The following is a 22,540-nucleotide window of genomic DNA, read 5'->3' on the forward strand; positions in this document are numbered from 1 at the left end:
AGTCAGCAGTTGAAGCAGAGTCAAATTGTATCAAATCTACAGTATGTAGATCTACAATGCGATACATATGTTTATGCAGATGAGGAGAAAAAGAGAGGGATTTTTTGCCTGATGTAGCATTAATATGGGGAAAGATACACATTTCAAGACTAATTGTGAATAAAAGGGGGATTTCTAAAGGAGAAAAATCTAAGTGAATGTCTAATGTGGTACAATTGATGACAGGGAGAAAAAGCAAATTAATTGAAAAGCTATGGCTGGTGTTGCAGCGGATTGGAGCCACTTCCCATATCTCTCTAATCATTCAATGGCTTTGACCTGTTATAACTTGGAAAGTTCTCCAGTTCGGAGTCCTGCAGGTGCTTTAGAACCCTTTGGCTGTGAATAAATGGGAGGATAGCAGAAGTTCTGGGAGATAAGAAGAAGAAGGTGAGCGCTTATTCCTCCTTGGGTCAATAAAGTTTGGATTTGCTGGCCTCAGCAGTTCCTTCTCACTGTAGGGCTATCTGTCTTGCAACCCAGTTAATGCAAACTTTGGAAAGGTCAAGCAGTCCAAATACACACATTTTTCCCGATGTAGCATTGCTGGATGATATATACAAAGCGAGATTGCATCATTTCCAAGCACAACCGATTTGAAAGCATTGAAAGAGAAAACATATTCTATTTGGAATTTAGTGAAGTTATTCCTGGCTGTGATTATCACAACTTATTTTACACCCTTCTCTGAATGCCATTTTCTCACTTTTATCCTCCAAATGATTACACAACGGCAAAGGCAACTTTTTAGCTCCATCCTGCAGCAAGGGAGATAAACATAATTCTAGCCTCAACTTGCTATGATCTCGAAAACACACTTTCCTAGACCGGCATTAGCTTCCCTGAGTCTCTTTCCCAAGCATTTTACATGATTATGCAACATGATATGGAAATAGTGAAATATATTAATGATGGATTTGGGTATATTCTATATTTTGGATCACAATTCAAGTTTCCATTGGAAAAAATGTCATAAGGAAGAAGGAGCAGGCTTGTTTTCTGATGTCCTGGAGATTTAATGGAGCTGTGGGTTCAACTGACAGGAAAGGAGATTCCACCTGAACATTAGGAAGAACTTCCTAACCATAAGAAGAGTGGTTTAATAGAGGTTACTTCTTTGGAAGCTTTTAAACAGAGGCTGGATGGCCATCTGTTGGGAGTGCTTTGATTGTGCTTTTCCTTCCTGGCAGAAGGGGGTTGTACTACATGGCCCTGGGCAGCCTCTTCCAACTCTTCTTTGATCGGGTTGTTGTGCATTTTTCAGGCTGTATGGCCATGTTTCAGAAGCATTCTCTCCTGACGTTTTGCCCACATCTATGGCAGGCATCCTCAGAGGTTGTGAGGTCTTTCATGATTATATGATTCCATATGATTCCTTCCTAGTATGTAAATGGTTTTGATGCATGCATTTTGTTATGTTGAGAGCAGTTGCATAGTTTGAAACTTAGCCTGTCAAATACCATCAGCAGTGTATTAAAGGTCTGGCTTTAGGGGCGATAGCTAGATTGTGTGGTATTTTGCCTCCATCTACCGACCATTTGTGATACTGCAGTAGGCACTAGGCAACATACAGGAAGAAAATATTAGCTGGAAAGTGGAGATAGTGCTATAGAAGAAGAATGTATTCCAGGGACCACCTGTGTCTCCAAAATTAGACGGTGGGTTGGTGGGATAGCCAGTTTCAAGCTATACCCCATTGTTACCCAGATTCATAGAGCTAGCAAAGACTCAGCTAGCATAAAATAAGAAATTTTGTGTCAAAATGATCCAAACTGTGAAGATTCTCTTCATTCCAGAATTTTTATGTTTCTGCTCTCTACAGAGAAAGTTGAAATCCATGTAAAACTATAACTCCCAAGAGCCAATTGAGCCCTGGCAGTTAAAGTGGTGTCAGACTGCATTAATTCATCAGTATTGATGCATCCCTTGTTCCCATCAGGTATATCTTTAAGGGACAGAGAGAAAGACTTCAAAATATCAAAATATCTCAAAACACAAGCAGACTCATATGGGAAAATACAATCTGCTAGATCAGGGGTCCCCAAACTAAGGCCTGGGGGCCCTCCAAGGTCATTTACCTGGGCCCCGCCCTCCGTTTTATAATATAATTTTTTATATGAGTTTTAATAATATATTATATATACATATAATATTGATAAAAATATAACACAATATAATACTAATAATAATACCATATAATAATATTAAATTATATGTTGTATATTACATATAATATTACAGTACAGTGGTATAGTTCAATATATCTATATATATATAAAAGAGTGATGGCATCATGGCGACCCACAAAACAACAAAACTATAGGCCCCCCAACCTCGAAATTTGATGACACAACCCATCATCCACGGCTCTAAGTTGATACAACAACAACAAAAAAGAAAAATAAAGTCCTAATTAGAGAGAGAGGAATAATTGCTTTTATCCAATTGCTGCCAGTTAGAAGGCTAAGCTCCTCCAACTTGGTCTCCTAGCAACCCAATAAAAAATAATAAAAACATTAAAAATAATTAAAAACGCTAAAAAATTAATACAATAAAATACTATAATAATAGAAAATAACTAAAAATAATACAAGAAAATAATAAAATATAATAAATAAAAAGATAACTTACAATAAAATTAATTAAAAAAAATACAAATAACATCAAATAAAAATTACGCAACAATTTTTAACCAATTCCACCACCACTTTGCCACAGCAACGTGTGGCCGGGCACAGCTAGTAGTAATATATAATGCTAATATTGTGCTATGCTAATAATATAATATATTGTATATACATACAGCTTCTCTGAGTCCCCTTTGGGGTGAGAAGGGTGGGATATAAATGTAGTAAATAAATGCAGTAAATAAATAAATGAATAATTTTAGACTCGGGCTCACCCAAAGTCTGACATGACTTGAAGGTAAACAACAACAACAACAACAACAACGACAACAACTTGACTATCTCATTGGCCAGAAGCAGGTCCACACTTTCCATTGAAATCCTGATAGATTTATGTTGGTTAAAATTGTTCTTATATTCAAATATTGTATTGTTCTTTCATTGTTGTTGTTTTAAGACATGTGCAGTGTGCATAGAAATTTGTTCATTTTTTTTTTCCAAATGATAATTCAGCCCCTCCACAGTCCGAAGGATTGTGGACCGGCCCGCTGCTTTAAAAGTTTGAGGACCCCTGTGCGAGATGCTCCAAACAAAGGAGTGCTGTGGTTTCTGTAGTTTAACAGATTTGTTTGATGGTTTTATTTGGTTTATATAATTATATATTTTAATGATTGTATGCTTTAGCTTTTTAATTTACAGAGGGTTGTAATTTTTCATTTTGAGTCTCCTTTGGGAGAGAAAAAGCAGGATAGAAGAAGAAGAAGAAGAAGAAGGAGGAGGAGGAGGAGGAGGAGGAGGAGGAGAGAAGAAGAAGAAGAAGAAGAAGAAGAAGAAGAAGAAGAAGAAGAAGAAGAAGAAGAAGAACAGGGCCTTTCAGATTATTTTTTTAAAACAATTACCATCCTAAGACCAAGGGAGCCACCTAAAAGAGTTGTTTTCTAAGCTACCTCTTGCACAACCATTTTTTGATGAGGCATTTGCAAATATTTCGCATTTGTATCCCGTTGCAACACACTATCAGTTCTGATATCATTGCATATTCACTTTGGGGTGCATGTCAAAGCTGAGAAGAGTCTTATGTATTTATTTACAGGCCTGAATGGAAATACTGGGAGGAATAAAAGTGCTTTGTTCCTTTTTCTCTTATTGGGTAACATCTATATGGAATCTGTGTGGAGTTGTGTCTCCAGTGTCTTCTGCCCTATGGAAAGTGTTGGTTAACTTTAATGTTGGGAGCTACTTTGCATCTCAGGATATTATTATTCCTATTATTATTATTATTATTATTATTATTATTATTATACAAATTAAATATAATATAATAATGCAATTATTATTATAATGAGTCTGTGTCTTTTCGTATCTAAAATGTTTGTCTAGTTCATTGAAGAGAGAATGCGGGAGAGAAAGAGCAGCAACATTGAATTTTCTGTAAATTAACTATGACATGAACATATTGAATAAGGTTTCAAAGATGGCAGGTGCTTTATGTTTGTTTGTTTGTTGTTTGTTTGACAAACCAGATGGCTTTCTTTTTGTTCGGAGTGTGGCTGACAGACGGAAATAAAGTGCTATTAGCATTCACTGAGGTGCTCACCTTTTCTGCTTGCTAGGTGTATAAATCTTCACGAATTTCATGTGCACACACCTTTTTCTGTCTTCCGTGAAAAAAATGGACTATCTGGAGGTGTGACTTAATTTGTGTTGAAAAAATTACATGAGTTTGGTACTAGGGTTGTACATTGGGGTAAAACTTGACCTGTTTCATGTCCCCACTTTTGGTGGGGGGCCCTGTCTGTTTTTTGGGAGCTGATATTACTAAGTTCATTTGAGGGAGTAGAGGGGTGCGTCTATATGATGGCTGTATTTTGGAAGTTGTAAACTATGGCTCCAAACTGCTCTATCCCTTGTTGAATGCAACCTGGGACCAAAGTAGACAAGTTGTGGCTTGTTAGACAGTGCCATCACATCTCTTCCAGCAATGATATCCATTAGTTGTTGGGATGATGGAGTTGCAATCCACACATCTTGTCCATCTTTATTTAAACTTATCCAAAGACAGAGGGCCTGCTCCCTTTTTAGGATGTTAATTCCCATGTTGACCAGCTCTTACCTTTGTGACGTTTTTCCTAATATTGAGATAATATCTCTATCATGGAGTTTGAATGCATTGCACCTGATCTTTGGCTCCATCTACACCGCCATATAATGCAGTTAGACATGACATTTTATGGCATGTTGTTCAATGCAGTAATGGCATTCTATGAATCTATACCAGGCATGTGCAAACTTTGGCCCTCCAGATGTTTTGGACTTCAACTCCCACAATTCTAACAGTCTCCGGCCCCTTCATTTTCCTCCTCAGCTGCTGAAGCTGTTTTAAATTTTATGCTGATTATTTCATGCCAAGCCACTTTGAGTGGGAAAGATAAAGTGGGGTATAAACAAATATAATAATAATAAATGTTATTCTGATCCAAAGGCTTGAGATCATTTTCCTCCTTTCTAAGGTTTCCTTCCCCTTAATGTGTTTCAGGACCCTAAACTGGAGTGCAGCTCTTGTGTAGAAACAGAAGACCGAAAAGTAAGTCCTTGGTTTCTATGTTTTCTTGTTTTGCTACTAGAGGTTAACATAAATGTTATTTCATGGATCTATAAGTGCCTTTGGTATGTGTTTACCTTCTTTCTGGTAAGACTGTGTGAAAAATGTGTGTGTATATGTGTGGGATTATATATGAAAATGGAGACTTTATTTACCTCATGGATATAATGGTTTGGATATTGGACTGAAGTGAAGAGCTGGAACAAAAATGTGCTCTGTCCATAGGGAAAATGTTGCTTGCTTTTTTCATCCATCTTGAGATTTGATCATTGTCTAATGTTTTGAGATAAAATCTATGGCTTGCTGAAATACTCTTGCTCTCCTTCGTCTAACCAAAGTTAGAAGTTCAGAAATGTCCTCTCAGTTAAAATGCTTTTTCCCATGTCCTGTTACTCATGGACATGTTGGCTCGTATCCTGTTTGCAAAACTGACCATAGTGCTGATTTACCTTTTTGAAACTTTTCCCAGGTGCAATATTATTTGAAGAGACCAATATGTGAATGAAATTTCAAGAGAGGAGGACAAGCACTACCTCTCTTCCTCTGTTGAATCCTCAATTCTTTACAGTCCATCTCATTGCTACTTTTTGGCTAACATAAAATATTGGAAAGTGAACATCAGAACAAAATAAGGGAGAGCTGTGTTGAGGAAAACAATTTGTTGAGACACAGTAAATGACAGACCTTTATAGCCATTTCAGGTTGTGTTAAACATCTATTAAACCTTGGAGTTGCGTTCCAAAACAACCACATGTTCTTGTGATACCATCTAGAAGTTTATTCCCTCCCCGCTAAAAGCGGTGCCTATTTATCTATTCGCATTTCTATCAACTTGCTAGGTGGGGCTAATGGCGGGTGCTCACCCTGACCTGGGCTCGAACTACTGACCTTTCGATCGGCAGGATTTTTCTGCGGCACAGTGGTTCAGCCTGCTGTGCTAAGCCCAGCCCCTGTTGCATATTTTCATAAGAATTTGCTCTGAAGCCAACTGAATTGCCCATTTTAAGCCAAAGTTTGCCCAACATTTGGTTCAATCTCCTATCAAATTGCATTCATGAACTTCAAAAGGTTAAAGAAATCATCGATATTAGGTAAAACTATTGTTCGAGTAACAGTGTTTCTTTTATTTAATATACTTTGTATTCTAGCATTTAAAATGTGCAGCGCCTATTTGTCAATCATGACAGCAGAGAACAGACACAGTTATGTCTTTTTAATGCCACCAAAGATTCTCGAGGTGGTGTTGGATGCTAGCATTTTCCTTCTGGTTTTGCCTGATAAATACTTGCTGAAACAAAATGGGTTATCTCTGTCCTTCCCTTGTCACAATGAAAAGAACAGCAGTAAAGCTTTTATGTTTTACTGAAAATACAAATAGAACTAAAAAGCATTTGTCATAGGTTGAAATTCCCCAAGATGGGTCCCAAGATGGTTCACTGAGCTTCTGAATCCCTGCTTGATGTGTTCCTAAGTCCAGACTTGCTAACTTGCATTGGTAACAGAGGATGTTTTCAGATAAAACTGACACTGGAAGACATTCCTAACCCCGGTGGGTTTAATAATGGCACACATAGTGCTCAGTTTCCAGAGGGCCAAAATGTGCCAAAGTATTTCATTGACTCCTTTTTGTCCCACCAAAATGGTTTCTGAAATGGCTTTCAATACTTTCCATTGTAACCTTGATTGAAATTTTGATTAGATTTCAAGATGTCTGATGGGAGCAAAGATCCCTTGGAGTTCATTCGGATAAAAAGAACAGTATATTGATCTTGGAATCATGAAGCAGATTCCATCCAGAGTTAAACATTTTTGTCTCTTCTCCTCCCTCCACTTCCACAGAAAGGAGTTAAGCACTGATGTGATGTTGCCACTGAAACAGACCTCCCTTAGCTTGTGACAAGGGCTAAAAGGCATGCCTTATGTCTCTGAACAGAGAAATGGGTTGAGCACATGGCTCAGTGATTATTTTCAAGGATTCCCAATGAGTTCTTCTCTAGCTCACAAGATTTCCTCACTTGAATCTTTATAATCGTTTTCTTCTTGTAAATCTCTCTATATAGAACAAGGAAGTGTTTATGTAAAATCATGATGATGTCTTCAAGCCAAAGATCCTGTTGAACAAGCAGAAGGCAGTTTTTGTTTGCGTATTGATTGATGGATTGATTGCTTGTTTTTCTGCTCTCTCATTTAAAAGAGTTCATGTCAAGGGCTCTTGACTTTCTGAAGCCTATATTCAGAGGGAGGATGCCTCAAATGTAGAGGAATTTTCTCCTTTTTTAGAAAATGAACATCTCATGACTCTTCTTGCTCTGCCTTTATTTCACACCTGAGTGGAAGCAGAGGAGACATTAGCTTGGGGTGCAGCCACACTGCAGAATGAATGCAGTTTGACACCACTTTCACTGCCATGGCTCAGTGCTATAGAATCCTCAGTTTTGCAGTTTGGTGAAGTCCCAGTACTCTTGGGCAGAGAAAGTTAAGACTTTGTAAATTCCATGATTCCATAGTATTGTGTGATAGGAATTAAAGAGTTATCGAACTGCATTCATTCCACAGTATAGATGCACTCTTAAATCCAGTTCAAAGGATACCAGATATGATAAACCTCACTTCTAAACTGGTGGTGGTGGCCAATGTGCCAGCAAGGTATCAAACTGGATCAGCGCCTGATCCACTCACTGAAAAATAAAAGCGATGCATAGAGAAGTCTCTTGAGTTAGAAATATCCTAATAGAAGCCATTTCTTATGTGGTACAAAAAATGGTTAAAATAAATACATTTACGGAAAATGCAGTGGTCGCTAGTGTCTCCCATGTTAGTGAGGCAAAGCATCCACTCCAGATTTCAATTCCAATTATCCCAAATTCTGAATACTATTCCTGAATAGCTTCAGCACTTTGGATAGTTCATTTAAAGACAGTCAAAACTTGGCATGGGCTCACCATCCCACTGAAATGGGGACCACCGGATGCCATTAAGAGAAAGTTCAAAATATATTGTCAGGCGTGCAAAGCCATGAAACAAATTGGTGGTTGCTCTTCCATTTTCAGAACCGAGCTTTTAAGTGAGCTGAAGTCTGTATCTCAAACTTTCAAGAGGGGGAAAACTTTTAAGTGCTTTCTTCAGCAGAAAACTTTGGTAACCCACTGCAGACTTGATACTTTGAGTCCATTAGTTCTCTGTGTCCCTTTGAAACTTGCCCGTTGTGTCTGAGATTTCCTTTGCTCGGCTTCCCTACCTCTGCCTTTGATTAGGCCCACTTCTCCTTTGTCAAGTCAACCTCGCTGGGATCTGCATTGACATTCTTGGCAGCATTCCCTGGAGGCGACCACAATGCTGACAGCTAACAAGAAGCTGAGTGGTGTTAGCTTTGTAGTTCAAGGTCATTCACAGTGCCGCATTTCGCTTCCCTGCTCCTGCAGCACAGGCAGAAAGGAAACAAAAAAGGGTTTGCTGTGAGAATCCTTTTGAGGCTCGTCTTGAGAGAGTAAACGCCACTTTCTGCATGCCAATGCCACCATGGGGCCCGCAAGATCAAAAGGGCTTTATGCTTCATCACGGAGCTGATAATGCGATAGGACCAGCAAAGTTTGTGGGGGGGTGTCCCCTTTGTGCTGTAACATTTCATAACTCTGCATGATCCTACGAGGAGATACAATATGCACAGTTAAATGTTTGGCTTCTCTGCCTATGGATATGGATTTTTATCTGTTAAAGGGTCTCACAGCACTTTCCAGAGATTCATTTTTTACAAAATCACCAGTGAGGAAATCAAATGCCGTATTTATAATGACCCACATGCAGGTGAGCAAAGTAAAGGTCCAAGACAGCAGGACATACTGATCAGAAACATACATCTGTCCATGAGAGACAATGAACATCCACTTCTGTTCCCATATAGATCTTAATTACAGGTGGTTTTTGTGTTTTCCTTCTCAATGCTGATCAGAGAGTGAAATGTCTTATGCTCTTCTCTTCAAAGTCCTTCACTCATTCGGGGTCCTTCTAAAATGCCAAATAGCTGTTATAAACACCAAGACTTTCTGTTACAAGGTTTCATGATTATGATGTACTCTCATGTTCAGTAGTGCTCATACATTGGGATTAGGATGCATGACCACTTTTTTACCATGTCAGAAGCGACTTGGGAACATACTCCAAGTTGCTTCTGGTGTGAGAGAACTGGCTGTCTACAGAGATGTTGCCCAGGGGATGCCTGGACATGTTACCATCCTGCTGGGAAGCCATAGTATAGTCCCCATAGCTTTCTGCCAGCTCTAATGCAACATGTGTATATTTCTCTCTTTCTCTGTGTGTGCATGCACACTCAGAACTTTGTGATGAATGTAGATTTCCATACAACTTGAGGTCCTAATGGGAAGCTTCAATGGCATTTGAATGCGACTGCTATTGGCTGTTACGGTCCCCTTGTTCTTCCTGTCACCGTGACATGCAATTACGGAATTTCAGGATGGAAAAGATGACAGCCCTTCCCATGTGTGCGTTCCTGTCTCTCTACTTAATCCAACCCCAACCAGCAATCAGTGATTTAATAAAGTGACAGGAGACGACGGATGTGTCAAAGCATCCTTCTGACCTCCCTCAGAAGTGTCAGCGTACAGGGCCATATAACTTTTTATGTGTGCTGATTGTTCAAAATATGTAGTTCTTTCTCTCCTGTGCGAGAATACTCAGTTTTGAGGAAAAAACAGCAAGGGATGAAAAAAATAGTTGTAGAGGTCAGAATTGGATGATTTAAAGAAAGTTTTCATAACATGACCAGTTTGAAATAAGCAAGCTAGGATGACTAACACAGCCCACTCAAAAATATTTTGGTGTTTTGGATTTTAGGCTTGTTCCTTGGGTTCCTTGAGGCACTGATTCAGAAGACTGCATTGGACAGACCGCATTAGCTATAGTTTCTTAGATATAATTATCATGGTTTTCTATGGGTGAGCAGATGGCAACTGGTAGACAGCGTATGTTCTGTATCTCAAAATATAGAGCTGATAGTGGGAAATGGATGAAAATTTTGGACTCAGCAGGTCAAATATATACGGAAACAAGACTAACATTTAAGGCGCCGTTACCTTCTCACCGAAATGGTACTTATTGATCTATTCACATTTGCTTGTTTTCAAACTCCTAGGTTGGCAGAAGCTAGGGCTAACAATGGGAGCTCATCCGCTGTGCAACCGTGGCCCCTTTTGGATAGTATTTAGAAAAGGAATAAATAGAAACTGGACATGTAATTTCTCAACCTCCCTGATGGTAATATACCTGAAGTCAAATTAGGTGTATATCAAACTTTATGAGAAAATATCATATGTGTGATAAGCTGAGCTCACCTATTTTTTGATATGAAACACACACTTATGAGCAAAGAGAAGCTTACTGGCCCCTCCACATCTTTATTTACTTTTGCTCTCCAAATCCTCCACAAAGGCCAAACTTGAAAATAAGTCCTTTTCGCTGTCCTCCAGATTGATGGGTGATTGGAGTCAGTCTTCATGTTTTATATATGAAGCCTGTGCAGTCCAGATATGATTTATGTTATCGTATCAGTTTGGGCACAATTCCCTTGGAATCGTCTTCTTTTGGATCAAGGTCAGAAAGCCCTGTTATTGTGTCATCGATCTCAACTATTTGAATACCACTATGCACACACAAACACACATCCTAATGACTTTTTTTGATATGACAAGAGAGAGTGTCGAGGCAGCTCTGCGATTTGACAGTATACCGACATAAAAAGTTTTGTGTTTTTATGTCTGATATATGATATATGGACATCACAAGAAAGAATTATCTACTAAACAAGAAAAGAAGGGCATGCACAGATTTTTGCGTAACATCTCTGGAATTTGATAAATTCAACCTCCCAGTTGAAGTGATTGCATATATGGAAATGATGCTAGTTTTTGCAAAGGGTGAACTGCATTGCCTCAATGTAATGGGATCTTGGGATTTATAGTTTGGTGAGGCACCAGCATTCTTTGGCAGAAAAGGCTAATGGCCTTGCAAAACTTCCATAGCATAGAGAGAAGCATATTTTATTAAACCAAGGCAAGTCATAGAAATTAAGAACATTGTGCAAATACATGCTCGGATTAATAATATTGTGTCACAAGTGTCCAATAGGAAAAAATGGTAGGGAGAACATGAAAGTGGAAGATTTGCATTCCCACATCCTTACTTTGATGTATATCTGGAGCTAGCACAATCACATTTTGCTATTTAAAAACCTTAGACCATGAAAGTTAATGTTCACAAATGAATAAACAAAATTTAGGTATTTATTACACACTTTTATATGAGATGGGGAAATGCACCTACATCAAAAGAAACAGTAAAAAAGAAAACCCGAACCTAATTTATAAGTATTTATATATATATAAAAAACATCAGGGTACTGAAATTTAATAAAAATTAAAGAACATGCCTACAAGCAAAGTAATGACCCATCTGTTCATTACAGTCTCTGCTTCTATCAAAGGCACAATCTCATTAAAAGTATATTTTTGACTACAGAATGAGTTTCAACTGCATAAAAGTTGCATGACTTTGTTCTCATTTAGCGGAATCATGGCGGGGTGTTCTTTTTTGAGGATGTGAGAGCAAGCTACCTATTTCCAAGAACAATAATAGCAAATTTGCAGAATTAAGAGGGGCAAGGTATTCTCTTTTAATAGCAGGACCTTCCTTGGCTCTTAGCTTTTGCTTGAATGCCCACCTGAAAATATCTGCCCCATCTACTGACATGACCCCAGCCTCATTCTGGAAAATTACTAATGTTAGAGATTTCTTGTTAAGAAAACCAAGCAATTGCCACCCCACCCTTTTCCCCCTTCTCTAATGCATTTTCTCAACAAGAGGTTGTTTCCTGTCTCGTCTGATGAACATGGCAGGAAAAACCAACTGCCTCGTGTTCTGGGGGAGCTTTAATGATTTCCTAAGTCCTCTTAGAACAAATACCTTGATGATAACTAAACAGTTTGGTGAATCAAAATACATTATGGGAACATTAGGAATTTTTGAATTAATTCTTCCAACATGCGGAGAAAGGAAAGACTTTGGAGACTGATTCCATATCCAGACATGGTCCATTTGGAGACTTTTCAATTGTCCTTTCACAGCTAATGCTCTAAATAGGGGAGACCTCAGAGAGTTGTAACCTGTAGGTAAAGGTTTTCCCAACATTTAGTTGTGTCCGACTCTGGGCCCGGGCTGTGGCGCAGGAAGGAGAGCAAGCCAGTGCAATTGACTGCAATGAATCACTCTGACCAGGAGCTCATGAGTTCGAGCCCCGCTCGGAGCCTATGTTTGTTTGTCTTTGTTCTATGTTAAAAGGCATTGAATGTTTGCCTATATGTGTAATGTGATCCACCCTGAGTCCCCTTCGGGGTGAGAAGGGCAGAATATAAATGCAATAAATAAATAAATAAATAAATAAATAGGGGTTGGTACTCATTTCCATTTCTAAGCCAAAGAGCCGGTGTTGTTCATAGACACCTCCAAGGTCATGTGTCCGGCATAACTTCATGGAGCGCCGTTACCTTCCTGCCAGAGCAATACTTATTGATCTACTCACATTTGCATGTTTTCGAACTGCTAAGTTGGCAGAAGCTGGGGCTAATAGCGGGAGCTCACCCCACTCCTTGGATTTGAACCGCCAACCTTTGGGTCAGCAAGTTCAGTTGCTCAGCTGTTTAATCTGCTGCGCCATTGGGGGCTTCATTGTAACCTGAGAGACACCAAAATATTTTGGCCTCCAAATGCCTTCTAGGGAAGGAGATTTTGATTGAACATTGAATAGAAATTCCTAAGGATAAAGCTGTTCAATTATATAACACTACCCTGGTAAATCATGTTCTATTCTTTCTTGGATCCTCAAAAGTTGGATGACAACACAGGGATCTAGGTGACCCACAATGTCTGAGGTTGTGATTCCTGATCCAATGTGCCTTCTGCTCATTTATGGGTTATTATGAACTATAACACTGTGTTCATATTTAAATATTTAATTTTAGTTCCATTTTATAGTATCGCTCACAACGCAAGCACACTTTTTAAATAAAGAATAAACAATGTATACAAAAATTAGAGTTAAGCTAGTTGTATATATTTATTTTAAGTCTCTGGTAAGGTTTCATTTTATTTTGTATTTGCCATGTTTTGTCTTCTGAAAAAAATCAACTATTTGAAACACAGGTTTGGTAATTCCGTAACCTGTATAAATTAGGTGACTCATCTTTAACCGAACAATACATGTCATTCTGTGTGCTTTTTGGGGGGCTTCAATATCCAGAAGATGGCAGCACAGGACAAAGAATCTATACTTTGCTGCTTGGCTCTTGAGTTAATTAAAAGATGTAATACAGACATAGAACTTGGTGCCTAGAAATTCTGGTGGGACTCCAGTCATTAGAACAGGTTTTAGGAAATAATTGAAATATTATTTATTTCCCCTCTTTTTAAAAGAAAAACAAATAAATCTTATGGCTTCATATTTTACAATATTTTGAAAGCATTCCCCCCATCTTGTTATATACTTGGGACTCTTACAGAAGGAGTTTACATAAAATTGGAAAGCAGCACCATCTGAAAATACAATAAAAAGTGGTTTCAGTGTTGGACTAAGACTCTGGGACTTTGCTCAGCCAAAAATTTCATGAGGTGTCCTTGGTCATGTCACAGACTCTCAGCCTCAAATAACCCCATGATAGATTTGCTTTAGTGCTGCCGTGATTTGGCTCCTAGAGCAATTCATGTCTAAACTTTCCCTAGAAGATAATATGACTAAACTGGGGCTATCACAACTCATTGGAAAAGACAGTGGTGCTTGGCAAGGTATAGGAAAACAGGAAGACAACATCGCAGGTGGATATGGATAGACTCAGTAAAGGAAGCCAAAGTCCTAGGTTTGCTAGACCAGAGCAGGTTATTGATTCCTGGTTGAGTTAGAAGCAGTTCGGCCAATTGTTGTTGTGTGCCTTCATGTCATTTCTGACCTTAAGATAAAACCCATAATATTGCTTTCTTGGCAAGATTTGTTCAGAGACGGTTTGTCTTTGCCCTCCCTCTGAGGCTGATAGAGTGTGACTTGGTCAGCTAGTGGGTTTCCATCGGATTGCAATAAATTAAAGTTGACATAACAATAGTAAACAACAACAACAACAACAAATTGCAAATGACTACCCAATAGCCCTGTCTCAATTGCTATGACAGTATAGCAAGAAAGGACACTTGCACATATATCAGTCGTGACCCATTCGCTGTGTCAGTAATTTGCAGGAAGGAATGGAAAGAGAAGTCAATAATGAATAGCTACTTGAGCAAATATGAACCTAAGAAATTGCTTGAGTAAGATGATTAGTTCATTTAGCCCAGGACTGTTTACTCAATTAGCACTTCCTATTTAAGATATCAAGTTAAGGGGAAAACAAAATTTTCTCCTGCCCTTCTGCACGTACTTTTTTGTAACTTCAGATGTCAAGGATTGAATCAGAGTTCTAATTTAATTTAATTCAATTTTCATAGTGATGTATTTATTTATTTAGCATGGTGAGCCAATATGGTGTAATGATTTGAGTGCTGACAAGGACTCCCGGGGACTCAGCCATGAAAATGTACTGGATGTCTTGGTCGAACTATGACTCTAGAAGCCAGGTTTCAATTTTCTGATTGTTACAGAAACCCATTTGGTTGGTCCCATAGTCTCAGCCCCAGAAAACTATGCAATAGGATCACCTTAGGGTCTCCATGAGTCAAAAATGTCTTGAAGGCACACAACTACAACTACAACAAATTATTGGCCAAGTCACACTGTATCAGCCTCAGATACAGTGTGACTTGGCTATATGAAGATAGAGGGTTTTCTTGGAACCATTGATTCTTAGCATTCTCTGTATTAATGGTTCCAAAAATCCCTCTCTCTCCATACACATGTAAGTCCCAGTCCCAGTTGGGGGAGCTATAACATGGCATGGACCCCACTCTCAGTTTCCAATCTGTCCTGAATTGCAGAATATGAAGGGTGAGAGGAGAGTTCACTTACCTTTGCCGGTGTAACCATTTCCCCTTTTCTTCTTCCGAGTCCCACCTTGCATTTTAGAAGGCAAAAAACTTATTTATGTTTGGCCTTTCTCCTTCTCTTACTTTTTTGGCATTCTTTTTGTGTTGGACCCACTTTACCACCCTTGAAATATTAATGGTGACTGAGAGTCCACAGTCTTATATAACTGGACGTTTTGACGTGCTTTAGAAGGCCAAGAAAGATGTACTTGCAAATGAGGTTACATTCCTTCTGCACGACATTTCCATGTATAAATATGTAGTTATTTCAGGAAGCTAGTTTCTGGTGCTTTTGGCATCTTCTTGGCATGTTCCTCCAACTCCCAATGTCTCTCCCAGAAATGACCTCCTGCAACTCAGCATATAGTATCCCATTTTTGGAGGGAAGGTCCACCCTTTTCCCCTGAAGCACAAATAATTCTAAACTGAGTTTAAGAACTGACTCAAACTTTGGTTGGCTGAAACCCCCCAATGCGTAATAAACACCTTAATAAATATCTTCTGAAAAATGCGGAGGATCCTAAGATTCTACATTGATAGACATTCTGGAATTACAATAGATCCATTCTGTGACCCTTAGTGTAATACAATTTTCACATATAACCTGGAACTCTATTTTCTTCACCTGAAATTATCAATGTCTTGGATTTTCAGGAGAAGATTACTATAGAATTGTACCACAAAAGCCTATAGAGGACACTTCAGAGGAAACTAGGTTCATTGAGCTTGCATAATAACTGGGCCTGCTGTATTGACCAAGAACCTCCATATCTAATATATGTCTTCTGGTGCACCCACCCAACCCACATCTTCTGTTAGTTGAATTGAAGGCACACAACAATAACTCATATGGTATCCTATTTCCACATAGGATTAATAAAAGAAAACTATATGGAATACATTTTCTCATAATGCATGCTTTGTTTCCCTAAATATATTTTATCCCAACCTACACATTTTTGTATTCAACATGGTCCATTTCCTGAGCCAAGATTTGGAGTGGAAAATAATACAAAATATAAGTTCTGATCCCTGCATTAGTCCAGATGACATGGATCAGGTGGATTTGCTATGAAATGTGGACTAAACAAAATCTTTGAACATCCGTACTTATAGGTATGAGAAATCAAATCTAGTACATTGCCATAACTTCATGACATGAATAGAAGTGTAAGATTCATTATTCTGGTTCAGAATTGTTTTGTTTGTCTTGTCTTAGGAAAACTTTTCCCCCATATTTTCTCTTCATCTTTGCTCCTTCTCTGATTTATTTTGGGTTAGCATCTAGGCTAGCCTTCCCAATCCCTGAAGGGATATTCTAACAATTGTAGCTGGAGTTCAGTTTGATGCTGACTAGCAAACCAATAATCCACTCAGTCAGTCTTGCTACAGAACTGGGTGGAGCAAAGAAATCAATTTCACTTCTTATCGCCATGACCAATTTCTTTTAGAGAACAAGAATCACTTGGGCTGACACAGATTAATTACACAGATTGTATCAGTTGTCTTCCCCATGATCCCTTAAGAATTAGAGGGAACATCACACCCATTTGCTTTTCCTTTGAGTCACGTGCAAGATTACTATTGATTCTTCAGTCCATATTTCAAATGTCAAGGAACAACCTAATTTCCCATTCACAACTGCCAAGTTAGCCTTGCTATATTGACCAATACGAGTTTGGTCTACCTTTGGTTGTGTATCAGCACTCACCAGTGCATTGCCTCCCACTGAAGCAAGAGCTAAAGTGACTTTGATTGAACAACTAAAGTGGTAAATATTGCTTTCTTTTCCAACATCTGGTGGGCTGTTATCTTCACCAGCACATTGCCGTACTCCTAGTGTTTTTTGGACTACAGCTCCCATCAATTCTAACAAGTCAGTGAAGCTGGGTAAAGGCAGTCTACAAGGATCTGAAAATTTTTCAAGAATGTAAATCTTTGCACACATATTTACTCCTTGTTGCAGCTTTGTTCACTGGTTGTGTTGTGGTTTGAAATATTTTCCTCCTTTGGAAGCTGACGGAACCTCCTTTTCCAATCTGGCTGCTGGCTCTTAAGGTGAGCATTCATTCTGCACTGTAGATTGAATGCAGTTTGACACCACTTTAAGCCACTTTGCTTCAATGTTATGGAATCCTGGAAGTTTTAGTTTGATGAGGCACCAGAACTTTTGGGCAGAAAAGGCTAAAGACTTTGTAAAACTCCATGCCATGATTCCATAGCATTGAGCCATAATGGTTGAAGTGGGTTAGAACTGCATTCTTCTATTCTTTCTATAGTGTAGATGCAGATATAACTAAGTAATTGATGTAGAATATCGGTACTTATTTTCTATACACCTCTCAGCTACTCTAGAAATTCACACAGTACTAAATTTGTAGACTGGCATGGGACATCAGTGAACAGTTTGAAGGGGAAATGGGGGCATTAAATTTAAACAAAAAGCACTTTACTATTAACTCACAATGTTTTCTGAAATGAAAACACAATGGAGATAGAGAGAAAAAGTACTGTATTCATCTCCTATATGTAGCAATTGTAGACTAAATGAGAAATGATGGCCAAATACAAAGCAAACTTGTGTATACCCACACAGAGAGAAAAATAAAGCTTCTTTCTTTCCCATTTTCACCCTTCTCACCCCTGCTTTGGAGTAATGAAAAATTTGTGTGCAAATGTCAAAAGCATCAGAAAGAATAAATCTTAGGGTCTGGTTAATGAAACTTTTTTGCCTAGTGGCAAGCATAAAGACCCTTGCCTCCACAGCAACCAACATTAGGTGCTTTGAGCTGTAATATTTCAAGAATAGCCCAGTGGGTTCCATCCACAATTCCTAATTTACTTAATGTCTCCTAGATACCTGGCAGAGAAAGAAATAAAAGGCCCACCATCCAAAAGGTCTTCAGTGGGGCCCTCCATCACCTTTCCATCTGCAGTTCCATGAAATACACCCAGTTTGAATTTAAAAAAAATCTCTGGGACAAGAAGGAGCATAAAGAACATATTCTCAACTTTGCAGGGTATTCAGGGCATACATTTGATGGTCTGGATGTGTTTGGTTTCATCTCATGAAGAGATACTCCTGGATCTTTGGGATATTGCTAACTATTAGCCCAGATAGCTAAATAGAACCCTTCATCCCCTCCATTGTCCAGTGGTGATATATTTTGGTGTACCAGATGGTAAAGACCAATAATAAGGAGAGGCTATGTCTGCAATATTTTTGAGGCTGGATGGTTTCTGATGGGAAGGGAATGTTGGACTAGATGACCCTGCAGTTTGATCCAGGCATCATTGTGCTTTTATGATGAGCTGCATTAGATAAACAATGCAGAGACTCAAATAGTTGGCTTCTCATAATCTCTTTGATCTGGCAAGAAGAAGCTCCGCCAGTAAATACAGAGGTGAGCAATCTACAGTCAGGTTATGTGACAAACAAGAGGCAATAATGAGAAAATATTGTCTCATAGAACACATTCATCGGGGCCATCTTGTAATACACAGCCACAGTAGTTCCAAGGGATTAAAAAGAAAATGTTTACCTTGGGAAAATAAGCACTCTTGATGCTCCAAAGCAAACAGCTTTTGAAAAGCTTTGACATTAGGGTGATTATCCTTGCAGTATTGAAAAAAAAGTGGATGTAAGGCTCAGTGTGTAGTTTCAGATGGAATTTAGCCAATGTGTCTTTGGAATCTGGAGCTTTCATCTCATCCTGCAAGACAGGCCTGTCTTTGATGTCATTTTCACAATTGTGGCAGAGGCAATCACCTCTCCGTGTTCTACCTGTCATGGCAGGACATGGTTGACGTTCTTCAGGTGTAGGGGGTCTTGTGCCGAGTCCTGCAGTATTTCAATTGTCACATCTTTGCAACCATAAGAGCTAGTAAAATTCATTGACAAATGTACAAGAGCTCTGGAATTTGTGTGATTCCTTTCTTTTTATTTGTGTTCCAACTTTTCTTTCAAAACTGGGAGTCAAGGTGGCTTTCAAATTAAAACAGATGCAATAGAGGCACAAGGTCAACATGAAAATAGAAATAAATTTCCAGTAGCCTCAAAAACAAAACTAAAAATACAGTCTGCTCTCCATATCTGTGGGTTTAACTTTTAGGTATGCTATTATTCACAGATTTGACTAAGATGTTATCTTTAGGAATCTCTAAGTCCTCCAACACAATACAATTAAATAGGGACTTGTTCCATCCACTCCATGCATCAACCTGGTATTGATCAGGCATTGGAGGAGGGGTTAGCTTTTAAATGTGATATTCTTTGTGTTTTTATTGTATTTTAACTTTTGTATCCATGGCACAAATATTGCCTTGTTTTTAAATTTTATTTGGGTTGTGTCATGTGAATGTTATCCAACTTGAATCCCCATGGAGAGAAAGGTGGGATAAAAATAAAGTAAATAAACAATAAATGAACTCAGTGCCCTATTAAAAGACACATATTTTAAAAGCATCTCATTGTATTTAAAATAAAAATTTAAAAAATCATCTGCTAGCAGGAAGGTAGGACCTTTCTAGCTTCCCCAAGAAGTGGGGTTTATATCTTAAGACTGGTCACAGAGTTCAGTTGGTGTAGCTCCAAAGAGAAGAGACTGGAGGCCACACTCCATTTGTGAGTTCACTCACATTTCCTTCCACTCTGAATCTACTCCAGTTGGTTTATTATCATCTGGCTTGCCTCACTCCCAAGCCAATATTTTGGATGGGGCCCATTGGCACAAAGGGCCAGAGAAGAGCCCCTTTTCCTTCCTTCTCCTCCTCCCAAAATATATAAGGGATGGATATGCAACTTGATGTTGAATCTCAGGAACTGCTTGACTTGAATTTGAAAAGGCTAGAGAAAATGCTTGGTTGAATCCCAGAAAAGAGCAGCAATGTGACTGGATAATCTCTCCAATACTCTGCAAAGACATCACTGTTCGCAGAATAAGTGCATTCTCACTTCACTCCTTGTCTTGTACATTTGTAAAACTGGAGCATTTTAACACCTTCGTGTTAGTATTGCTTCCACCATTCAAGCTGTATCTGCTAGGTGATGGTATCTTAGTATGTTTCTTGACAATTTTCATTATGTCAGTGTTTTTGTTTTGAATGGGGACCAAAGTGAAAGCAACATGGATGTGCTTTTTTAAAAAAGATTCCTACCCATTCTCTACTTGCCTTTTTCTCTGCTTCTGCCACATACACAAAACTTTTCAGACTACTTTTGGATTGGAGAATAATTCATTTTACATTAAACACACAGCTTTTGTTTGGCGGGCATACACATAGGACTCCTTTGCCACTTATTTGGATTTAAGAGGAAAGTACTCAGGTCTGTTAAATGAGGCTCATAAGTTACCACTTGTTTTTTTCAAGAGACTGTAGGCCTACCGTGCCATTAAGTGGGAGCATGTTGAAGTGGAGTCAATTGTTTCCAATGTGGCTGAAGCACCTGCATGGAAAGCACTTCTCTTTTATTATTCCCAAGCCCTGAATGTACTCTCATGCCCTTGTACATTCAACCTCTGCCTGCAACATTTTAGGCTTCTTCTTTCTCTAATGAGAGCAATAAAGCAGTGGATGGTCCTGATGGCAATTTCTGTTGTAAGTCATGCTGCTGCTGCTGCTGCTGCTGCTGTTGTTGTTATAAGCTCAGGGGAATTTGTAAAGAAATGCTGTACAGTTGAATAATTAGAGGTTTTCCAAATTGGAGAAGAAAGCCCATTGAGCTCAATTTGTAACACATTTTGTGCCCTCTTGTCTCCTGGAAAAAAGAGTTCTTATGGGTTGTGATGGAAGTTGGCAGCAGTGTTTGCCTTGTTGCATTGAGCAAGTAAATGGACTTGTACTAAAACTTTGCCACTATTTACAGAGAGATTTTTATGACAAATTTTCTGAAAAAGAAAATCTGGCTGAGAAAACCTTTGATAGATTTGTCTTAGAATGACCATAGGTTGAAAAGATCTTGACAGCATTCAATGACAACAAGGAATTAAATGTAGTTGAAAACTATCAATTAAAAATAATATAAAAACCATTAAATACTCCTTTTCAGCACTGAAACGTCCACTGAAACAAAAAGCTATTTGCCTGCCTATTGAGGGATTGCAGGGAGTGCGCCAGTCTAACCTCCCTAGGACTGTGAAGATGGTGGAAGGTGAGGAGGACCTCAACAAAAGATTTCAAAACATGGGCAGGTTCATATGGGAGAAGGTGGGCCTCCAGACAACCTACACCCAAGCCATGTAAGACTTCATGGATCATGAGAAGCACTTTAGATTGTGGCCAAAAATGGGCCAGCGCCAGTGGGAGTTAAGTACTTCAGTTGCAGTCGTAGTTGCCAGACTAGGTACAGTTCCTTGTAGTTTCTGAATGCTCTTCAATGCCTGCCTTGGATTGGCCTTACAGTAATCCAAGCTACTGTTCCCAAAACATTTATTTGTCTTAAAGCAAGTTTTACTGCCATTTCCCATTGTGTGTGGACGTGTCAGCTGCCTCCAACGATCCTCCACAGATAAGTCTTTCCCATGATTTAAGATGTCCCTAATTGCTTTACTGAGGGGAAAGAGTGTGCACCTTTTACCCAAACAGCTGAGCGATTTGCTATGACAATCCTGCCACTGTGCGTTCACTTAATTTCCAATTAATCAAACGTTCAATAAATCATTAGTATAATTACACCTGCTCCCATTTTTCTGCCCACCTCGCCATCCCCCCGCCATCCCCTCCACACATTAGCTATGCTCAGACAGGTCCCTGTTCCGGCAGCATGGCTGGATTCATTTGTCTGACCCAGTTGGTTGCGCATCCTCATGGGCCTTGAAAAACGATAGGGCAGAAGTTTCCATTATTTATTGTGCCACAAGTTAGCTTCCCTTCCCCTCCTCCTTTTCTCGCTCTTTTCACACGAATGCTCCTGCACCGACTTAAAACAAACATCAGTGCAACAGTGACTGGTTAATTTCTCACGCTTTTTTAATCATTTGTATTCCCCCTACTGTGCCACTTTTCTAATTACACTATCTCCCCAGGTGTGCAATAATTCCCTCATCACCATATATCTCAAGTAGAGATTATTAAAATAATATAGCTTGTGTCATATAAATGTAGCAGAAAGTATCTTAAAAAAAGAGACTGCGTTGAAAGCCAGTAAATTGTTTCAACAGAATAATGTTGTAAGAGGGAAGCGAGCAAGAGCTCACAC

The 22,540-nt window shown here is 38.9% G+C and overlaps 1 protein-coding gene across 13 annotated transcripts in view; it reads left to right on the forward strand.

The window, feature by feature from the left end:
• rbfox1 (RNA binding fox-1 homolog 1) overlaps nucleotides 1-22,540 on the forward strand; it is a 1,150,117-nt gene that overhangs the window by 507,999 nt on the left and 619,578 nt on the right. For all 13 annotated transcript variants that reach the window (XR_010001199.1, XM_062964632.1, XM_062964630.1 and 10 more), the window contains exon 5: nucleotides 5,203-5,250. Coding sequence is in view for 12 of the 13 variants with exons in the window: in XM_062964632.1 (XP_062820702.1) it covers nucleotides 5,203-5,250 (48 nt within the window). In the remaining variant the exon portion in view is untranslated. The remainder of the gene's footprint in view (nucleotides 1-5,202; nucleotides 5,251-22,540) is intronic.

This window comes from Anolis carolinensis, unplaced genomic scaffold (genome assembly GCF_035594765.1).
Source record: "Anolis carolinensis isolate JA03-04 unplaced genomic scaffold, rAnoCar3.1.pri scaffold_13, whole genome shotgun sequence".
Lineage (NCBI taxonomy): Eukaryota > Metazoa > Chordata > Lepidosauria > Squamata > Dactyloidae > Anolis > Anolis carolinensis.